The 10181-nt window shown below is 39.1% G+C and overlaps 1 protein-coding gene across 1 annotated transcript; it reads right to left on the bottom strand.

Annotated features, from left to right (window-relative positions):
* Positions 1 to 183: 183 nt before the first annotated feature.
* Positions 184 to 8963, bottom strand: dpp7 (dipeptidyl-peptidase 7). The gene is made up of 13 exons (XM_081611218.1): positions 8762 to 8963; positions 8382 to 8505; positions 8164 to 8303; positions 6025 to 6188; positions 5789 to 5924; positions 4797 to 4878; positions 4481 to 4647; positions 3252 to 3306; positions 2800 to 2924; positions 1814 to 1970; positions 653 to 717; positions 511 to 581; positions 184 to 433 (listed from the first exon to the last, which is right to left on the bottom strand). Exons 1-13 carry the CDS (start codon positions 8843 to 8845, stop codon positions 313 to 315), a joined length of 1491 nt encoding a protein of 496 aa, XP_081467344.1. The 5' UTR covers positions 8846 to 8963; the 3' UTR covers positions 184 to 312.
* Positions 8964 to 10181: the final 1218 nt, after the last annotated feature.

Here is a 10181-nt window from a genome sequence, read left to right as displayed (position 1 = left end):
TTTCAGACAAAAAAGATGTCAGATAATGTCCATCTGTCTGTAGGATAAACACCCGTTTAGTTACTATAATGCCATGACTGTCTTCATTGTTCTTTACTGTATCTTCTCAGTACAGTAAATCTGTACCATCTTTAAGTATCAGTGGATGGAAGCAGCTGAAAATCTATAGAATCAGACAAGAAGTTAACTTCAATTTACCATTTATTTGATTTATTTGATTCAAATGCTGAGGGAAAAATACAAGACGGGATAGTTAAAATGTGCTCTTTTGTATTCTGTTGGATTCTTTTAAAACAGCAGATCAGATTAACCCTACAGCTGTGTATATGCTGCTGTTAGTCTATTCCTTTCCATCTTCACCCACTGTGCAATGAGCTCTGCTTCAGCCTTTCTGACTCTGATGACTGAAGCTGGATCAGAATCATTAGATCCTCTGCAAGAGAACACAAACATTTTGTTTTCCTGTTGAACATTTCAACGACAAAGAACAAATTGAGGAGTATGTGGTACCTCAGGTCCAGGTGATGAGCTCCTCCAGAAATGTTTAGCGCTACCAGCGATGAACTCAACGACTTGCGCACCTGAACATCGGAGAGATGATTAACTTTGATGTGAGACTTCACTGAAAATTTCCTGCCTGAGTCGCACTCACCCCTCCATTGGCCCATGGGTCCAGATCCCCGTTGGAGAAAATGATGTTGCTTGCAGTGGAGAGGGCTGAACACAAAAGATCATTAGAACAGGGTTTTACAAAGTTTGGGCTGTGGGTGACAACCTGGGGCCTCAGAAAGACAATAGGAAAAAGGAAGGACATTTTGTAATAAAATAAACCCTCCTGTAGTCTTAGTGTGAAGCTCAGTGGGGAGACAGGGGCTGTTCCATCAGACTGTCAGTTTCCAAAACCACACAAAAAACAAAATCTTGTAAAAGCGCACACTGGTCAGACCACAAGAGGGTTAAAAAATGAAATAAATTCTTACCTTTTTATAAATGTAACATGTTTTTTCTGTCATTAGTATAAAATATTAGTTATTGAATATGGAGATAGAAGACAGAAATAGCCTTTACTGTACCAGAGGATAAATTCAGGAAAAAGTTTTTGCCATGCTCATCTTTCTGATTGGCTGCCAGTCAAATTTATCAAGTTGCTCCTCAAGTTGGAATTGGAAAAGTTTCTGACAAGAAAACTTTTCCAATTCCAACAGCCCTGCTGCAGAAAATCTTAAACTGTGGAGATTAAATCAAATTTGATGGGGATTAGGATAAAAATATTGCATATTTTCTAAACAAAAGATGGGATTGTGGTGGAAAATTTTTATCAGGCAATGTATTCAACATCAGATTAATGAAATCAAAATATATTACTTGACAAAATTTTCCACCATTGCCAATTAAAATCAGAACCTGCGCAGTAGCATTTATGGAAAATTAATCTAATTTAACATAAGGAACCACTGAATTAATTTTGCATAAACCTAGTAAATAAAGGCAAGAAAATAAATATAAATTATTTTTCTTTCCATATTTTGCGTTTGGGCATTAGCAGCATTAGAAGATGGAGGACTAACTGCACCTAAAAGCTTTCAAAACCAAATGTTGGAAAGAAAAAGAAAAGAAATTTTGACTTTATTGATTTTGTGAACAAGATTAGAGCTTTTAGTCTCTAGACAGAGCTGCATAACTCAAATGGTAGTGTGCATGTTTTCTCCAGTCAGTGGAGAACACATGCACACTACCATGTAGTGGAGAATACAGGCTCCTCTGAGACCAGAGGAGGAGCGGCTGAGGGGGTTCCAGGGTATCTGAGACTTACCGTCCCCCCAGAACTGGATTTGGAGCCAGCCTGGCCGAGGAGCCACAGCCCAGCGCTTGGAGCAGTAGGCCTCTCGGTCCTTCTCAGTGAAGGCCATCGGAGGAAACATGTCTGTCAGATTGTTACTCTCAAAGCACAGCTCCACCTCTGTGCAGGCCTGACAGGGAACACAAGCAAGACGATCAAGCAGTGAGATTTATCAAGTGTCACAGGAGCAGATTCTCAAAGTTGGAGCAGCTGTGAGCTGGTGGTGCTCTTTTACTTTTACAGACATCCAGTTTATTTAGGTTTATTTCTTTAAATCTGTTTCCACACTGCAAAGTGACTTTTATGCTAAAATTTCAGCATCCCAGCTCATACAGATCATTAGGGCTGCACTGATTGCAGTTTTCTGGCCGATCACTGATCTTTAAAAAGTCTGACCTATTGATTCTGAATTTGGTTGATACCAATTTGTTTTTGCCAGAAGAGTCGCTAAATATTGCAACAAAGTTGCTGATCAAGTTGCAGTGAGGTGACTTATCTCCACATATACAAATGCGTCCTGGTCGGTCAGTCAGTCAGTCAGTCAGCCCTCTACCGGCAGAGCTAAAGGGGACAGTGGCTGATTTTCAGACCTTTGTGGTTGATAAGATTTCTGGATAAGATTGGCTTCTCATCTATCGGCCAATCATCGAGGAAATCAGAAACGACGCATCGGTGCAACCCAACAGATAAACAGTCATTTAGCTCTGGAATAAAACTTTATGTGAACAACTGCACATCTGTTTGTGATGGGTATGAATTATCTATCAGATATACTTCTGTAGATACACTTTATTCCCATTTTTTTAAATGCCCTGAGATGAGATTTGTTGTGGTTATTTAAATAAACTCAACAGTTACTGAATCCATTCACACCATTGACACGTCTAGCCAACATGGAAGTAAAGCCGTTGGTACCACATCTCCTAATATTTCCCATCAGCCCCAGGGTTCTGGTGTACCTGGTAGTCCCAGGCCAGGCTGTCCAAACCCAGTCCACATCCAGTCGGGTCAGCACACTGCACATAGAGACTGTAGAGGTCAAAACAGGTCAGCAACCCGGTGGAGTTGTACACGATCCCTGCAGGTTGGAAGGCATTGGTTACTGAACAGACATGACTTCCTCACCTCTGTGTTCACTCGTTTTCTTTTTGCTCCAAATTGTTTCAGAACCGTTACGAGAATGTTTACAGACAATCAGAGGCACCGTCACTGTCTGCTCCCTTTTTCCACAAGGTGCACTGTACTGACCATAAAGCTGACCACCACCCTCTAGTGTCTGCACACAGTAACTACATCTCAGGTGCCTTGGACATGGTGATGCATCCTTTCACGCATAAGCACTGGTTTCAGGGGAAATCTTTGCTCAAACAACTGTCCAATCAGCAGCTGATTTGTGTTACTGGACCTGCAGTGTCTCGGAGGTTAGCCAGCAGATCCAATCCTCTCAGCATGGTTCCACAGGCCACCTGAAGGAAAATAGAAAAAAGATAAATCAGTTTCACACCAGTTCAGCATAAACTAAACATGATGCCAACATCAGATGTTCCAACTCACTGATTATTCCAGAAATAAGACACAAACTACATAGATAGATTTGCTGCAAATCTGTGAGACTGATTCTCTTCACAAAAGCTTTCAGCATCCATAAAACACATCAAAACTGAAACCAATGTCAATTTATTTATAAATCACTTTAAAAACAACTATTAGCTGAACCAAAGTACTGTACAGTATTCATAAAACCACAGATAAAAACATATAAGGTTAATATTGTTCTTTTGTATAAACAATAGAACTCGAGTTATATTTTGAATCAAGTTAAAAAAAATTGGTTCACCCATAATCTAACTTCTGCTAAGCAATCTGTCAAAGACTGAAGGGAACCATCTTTATCATGCCATTTCTTTCGGAGTAGGTATATTTGTATGTTGTCTGCAAAGCAGTGAAAGCAGTGAAAGTGAACTCACTTTCTTAAAAGTGAGCCCAAAAGGCAGCAAGTATTCTATGAACATAAACAAAATACGGCCTAAGATTGAACCTTAAGGGACCCCATAGTTTAGATGTGCTGCCACAGAAGAACAGTGATGGAGATGAACAAAAAAACTTGTTTTTCCAAATATGATGAGAAGAAATCTAACACTGTACCCTTAACACCAAAACAGTGCTACAATCAAAATAAAAGGATGTCATAGTCGAAAGTATTGAACGCTGCAATTAAATCTAGTAACAATGTCTCTCCATCCAAGGATATGATTAAATGCTCATCGTTTCTGTGCTGTGATCACATTTAAAACCAGACTGGCGTTTCTAAGATATGTTGTAGTGGAATAATGTGTTAATCCCTTCAGTTTCAGAAACATTTTCAGATGACAATGAAGCTAAAAGTCCTTAGTTGCCATTTGCGTCTTAACATAAGTTTAACAAATTTAAACTATGAACTTGTAATTATTTGAGGATTCTAGAAAAAAAAATGTTTGAATGCTTTCATTTTGCCAACCAGATCCATTTTGTAAAGAAAAGCCTTCCAGTTATTCCATGTCTGCAGCTAAAGATACCAGAGTGGCTTCTTCAGCCGTCACAATAATAAATATTAAATATTTATACCTCCTATAAGCAATGTGTCGTGCCTGTGAAGCTGACCTTGACAGGGTTGGCGGGCATGTTGCCCATGAAGCTGGTGCTGTAGGGATAGTCCAGCATGGCCATCATGGTGAAGGCGTTCCGCAGCAGGCCGTAGAGCTGCTGGATGTCCTGAGGAGACGCCGGCGGCTTGCAGAGAGCAAATTCTGACTGGATGCCACTGTAATCTGGCACCAGCAGAACAACATGTCTTTATTCTAAATAATGGCATGTTTTGTAACAAATAAAACTGTTCATTGTGTGGGCGGACGGGAAGAATTCACTTTATACATTTTTCTGTGATTTTCAGAAAGTTGTTCACTTCGGAGCTCATCACCTTGGCGATCAGCTAATTGTTTTAACAGACGGAAAGCTCCTCTCACAGCATCTCTGCATTCAGGGCTGATGTTCTCAAAATCCTGTAAAGGAAAACATAAAAAAAAAAAAATCAATAAATAAAAATCACATTCAGCATCTCACAGGTTGACATCCTAATTTTCAGTTCCTGGAGAAGAATCTTTGTTAAAATAAAAACTTCAATAAAAGAAAAAGAATTACATCAGGTTTAACAAATTAAACTATGAACATGTAGTTCACATAAGTTATGTAAGTTACAGTTATGTAAGGTGGTTTTATTTATCTAGAACATCCTCAGCAACAAGACAGTTCAAAGTGCTGGTGTCAGTCAGTCTAATCTAATCATGAGACCTTTTTGTTCAGACAGAATACACAACAGAGGAGTCTTGCTATCAGAAAGGTTTCCATGGTAATAGTAAAGACACTCTACTACATTAATCCTAAAATCTTTATTTGAAGAAACTAATTCTTGGATGATCTGAAATTTTGCACTTTTGAATTCAGACAAAACAATAAGTTATTGTTTTTGGATCAGAACCTCTGAAACAGAACCCGTTTAGGAAATAATTGAATCTTTGTAGTATTAAAGTAAAGAATAAAGTAAAGAACCTCTGTGTTGTTTTTGACCCGGGTTTGTCATTTAAATTAAACAGGTTCCTACGATTTCCTTCTTTCACCTCCACAAGCAGAAGTAAATTAATCCGAACTGTCCAGGGGTCCAGATGTTACACTGAAAAACGAGGTCATGCATTTGTTACTATAAGGTTTTATTATTATCTGTGGTGTTTTATAGCTAAACTGAATTAAACCTTAGTAGCATAATAAAACAGTAACAGTAAACTGTTACTGTTAACAGTTTACTGCAGCAGTAAACTGCAGCCACACACAAGCAAAGCTGCTCAATAGTTCAGAGCAAAGACTCTTCGTATAAAGTCGTCTGCCCCTGACAGAGAGCTCATGTTGGTGACTCACAGCTGTAACGTCTCTGAAAAACTGCGCAGCGTCTCCGAGACCAGCGGTGGACAGGATGGGGGCGCTGGCCGCCAGGGCGCCGGCCACCATGTTGGGATACTTGAGTCTCATGTAGACGGACAACATTCCACCGTAGCTGCAGCAACAGGGGTGAGAGGGGAAGATGTTATCTGACAACCTGCAGTACCTGGTGAACACCCCACCACCACCACCACCACCAGTCCTGTAGGTCTCACCTGCCACCAAACACAATAACAGGACAGTGTGAGGCTGCCAGCTGCTCCTTGAGGTCCCTGATCATGACGGCGTAGTCAGCGAGGGCCTGCTCCACCGTCAGCAGACTCACCTCAGGGATGTTGAAGGACTCTTTCCCAAACGGCAGAGATTGGCCGTAATATCTCTGAAAAAGACAACAGAATGAGCATGAGAGAAATATTATTTTTAAAAAAATACATATTAGTTAAAAAAAAAAATCTTACGTCAGCAACAGAGATTGAAGGAAAAATGTACAGCTTTGATCACATTTACTGAAAACACGTCTTAAAAAAGGTCTTAAATAAAACGTTTTTCATCCGACGTTTAGTTTGAGGTGTGGAAGGTCAAGTTCACAAAGAGCAGACAGAAACAAAAGGCCAGGCAGTACAGCAGTCATGTCATAATTACACATGGCAGTTTCTCTATTCCAGAATCCTTTCTAATTATCTGCCATCTTACAGGATTTAGATCCAGGACTGGTTTTGTAAATGGAATAAGGCTGATTTTATTGATCTGGCCAAATGTTTTGGAACATTGTCCAGTTAAGAGAAATAATGACCAATTTACTGTTAGAATCCATAGAGCTTTTGCTTAAATGTTCTGTTACTTAAAAAGAGTCTATGATGCCATTCACTCCAACAATGTTTCTATGGTCTTCAGAAGAGCAGCAGGCCCAACAGATCCTCATCGGTGCTCATGACATACGTTTCTACATATTCATCCTTTTTTTTAATACACCAAGTGTTGCTGAAAAGCTCTAAATGAATCCGGGGACACACCGCAACACTTTCACAGTCATCATCACTGATTGTGAGAAGACCTGTTCACACTGTCAGACTGAGAACCAAACAGTGAACAGCTGGAGCTGCTGATGGAGCACAGACTGCAGTCTCCATCAGAGCCGCTGCATGCATCAAACTCAGCGCTGCAATCCAAACCGTATGCAAACATAGACATTATTCTCAGAATATGGCAGGAGTAAATATTTAAAATGATTTATTCCGATACCAGAAGTAAATATGATTTGAACAGTGCTGACTGCTTTTTTGTGTTTGTTTTGAGTTTAGAGTTGTGAACACTGATTTGTTTGCTTTGAGGTTGTTAATGGGTTTTGTAATTAGTTAAATGTGGGATTTGTTATTCCCATCATAAACAAACAACATTGTAATGTATGGACAGAGTTGTGTAGAAAAGAATTTAACAATTATGATTATTAACTTGATCCTCATTTGAAAATATTTTATTCTTAATGTTGGTTATAGATAAAAACAAACCTAACCCCTTAATGTTATACGTAAAAGAAAACTTCTCAGTTTAAAAGCATTTACACATTTTGGTTCAGAAGATGGATTATTTCATTTATTTTGTTGAGGCTCTTCATTATTTGCTGGTTTTTAGTCTTTAATATCTGAATGTCTCTTTTGTTGTTGTCATGACTGCATGATTTTATTTTGATAGCTGGTTTATGCCCACTGTTTAATATTTATGGTGCAATTAAATAAACTAAAGTTTTTAGAAAAACATAAGAAAAAGAAACATCTGACAGCTGAAGTGCTCCAGACTATCAGCAGCACACTGCTCACACGGCCTTGTCTGCATCCAGAATCTGTGTTTACATTTGTGATGGTAGGACAGAAAAAGATAAACAAATGATTATTATGAAAACCTATTGACCTTATATCTTCTCATCATCCTACAGACTGTAAATGATGGCAAAAATAATCCTAATTATTTCACCAGGACTTTTGTTCATATTTCTGATAAAAGAGGCTTTGTTCACACTGAATAAATGTACTCAAAGTAATAGTTAATTTAAACTAAGAACCTTCTAACCCACACTGCTAAATGAACAAACAATATCACATAATGGTCTTAACTAACCACAATCAATGTGAATAAAATGTTAAAAAGCAAGAAAACAATTTACTGTTCTAGCTGCAGCTGAAGTGTGTGAACCAAACTGTCCTGCACAGTTTGACTCGTGACAAATGGAGATCAGTTGATGAACCGAGTCAAACTTGAAACATTTACTTCCCCTTTTTCCTCCTCACATGATCCACCAAATCTCAGCTTGACTGCCTCCAACACACTGGCGGCTCTTTTTGACAGTTTTTTCTTACATGTTCAGCGAATATGACCAGTGCCTGCTGCTGAGCTGCCAGCTCTGTGATGAACCCAGAGTTCAGAGCAAACTCCCAGATGTTGCCTTCATTTCCGGTGTAGAAGAAGATGGGACCACAGCCTTTCTTCCAGTACTGGTCTACAGCAGGGAACAACAAATTCATGTTAATCATTTGCTGTTCGCTTTATAACATTCATTACAGGAAAGTGCCTGTACCTGTGATCAGGTATCGCTGTCTGAACGTTCCGTTGCCCATACTGTTAAAGTTGAAATGATCCAAAGTCTGTGTGAAGAACTTCTCAGTGAACTTGGGATCTGATGAACCTGCAGGCTTTGTGGCCTGGAGCAGTGAAATGAGCAGCACATGTTAGAAAACACAGCATGAAGCAGTTTAAAGAACCCGCAGAGCAATGAATCATGAATGACTTTAAAGAACAATCATCAAGAACGTCTCAGTTGAAGGCTACACAACAACAGGTCGTTTTACATCTATAAGGTTAACAGCGCTCCAGTAAAATACTGATCCAAACACCAAATCTTCCTGAGAAGACAGAGCAGGCGGACTAAACGTCACACAGAGCGAAGTGAAACATTACCTGAAGGTGTGTGTGTGAGAGGCCATGAAGAGCGTCACAAAACCCCGCTACTGTCACTGTGAAAAGGATGAATCCAGCGGTCATGTTTCAGCGATACAGTTACCAAAACTCACACCGCGCTCACTTTGACTTAACGAGACACCAGCCTGCCGCGACAAACACTCCAGTCACATGACTTCTGTCACGTGACTTGTGTGAAATTCTCCGGTGCATTCAGGTGCAGCTCGGTAAATCTGCTATACACCAGTTGATGGAGCGCCTGTAACCAGTCACACATGACAAAAAAAAAAAAAAACAAACAAATTAAGCAGGTCAACGCTCAGTGGAGAGGCTGCAGAAAGAGAAGATCAATTCAGACCTAGCGCCACAATCTTTGCCTCACTTGGTTGCATCCTAAGATGCGCTGGTCGGTGAATGCTCTGTACCTGTTCCGTTTGTATGATTTGTAACATTTGATCTTTTTGGCATTAAAGCCTTGTTTTATACTTTAGTCGTTATTTCTCAATGTAAAACTCTCAGGAGGTTAACAGTCGGGTCTCAAAGCTGGCAAAACGAACCTGGTTGTTGCATAGATTGAGAAAGGGTGAATTACACCGTAATATGATACCCTTAAATAAAATTGCGCGCAAACTATTTCCTTCAGAAATCACATATTTAGTAAATCCACCCCCAGGCAGTTTTCAGTATAAACCCTGCTGCTCTGGGTTTAAATAGTTTATCACAAAAACCAAACACACACAGATCAGGGACATGATAAACAGCCATCATCATCATCATCATCATCATCATCATCATCATCATCATCATCATCATCATCATCATCTTATCATCTGATAAGTAGAACATTCATCAAAAAAGCATTCACACAGACTGTTGGATCTCTGAAGATACAACAGCCTAATAACAAAATTATGAGCTAGTAATGCACTCCGCAAATCTGCATTTCTGTGGGAAAAGGTTCTCTATTCAAATGTCTGTGGATCTCCAGACTCTAGAACTACCAATGTTGCCACCTCATCTGGGCTCTTGCTGAACTGAGCTGAGAAACAGACTGAAAGCATCAGTTCATGTTCTACATGATAATACAATCATAATCAATAAATTATGTCCCAATAAGTCTAATTTGTAATTTTTGAAAATAACAAACTTCTCAATTTAGCTCACATTTTGTTTTAAATATATATTTTTTTATACATCTGATGTAATTATCTACTTTTAAACGTTATGTTTTAATTGTTAGTGGAAAATCATCATTATTAACAGAAATAGACTTTCAAACAACCATTTCTATGTAATAATATATGCTGTAATAAATTTGTTGAATGGGTCTATGATATCATCCTAAAACAAAACATGGACGTAACCTTTTACCATTAATCTAGAGTCCACTTTTCTCCTTCAAATCGCAAAGAAACCTTGA

This window comes from Poecilia reticulata, chromosome 9 (assembly GCF_904066995.2).
Source record: "Poecilia reticulata chromosome 9, P_reticulata-male-v2, whole genome shotgun sequence".
Classification (NCBI taxonomy): Eukaryota; Metazoa; Chordata; class Actinopteri; order Cyprinodontiformes; family Poeciliidae; genus Poecilia; species Poecilia reticulata.
This window is presented reverse-complemented; position numbering and strand designations above follow the sequence as displayed.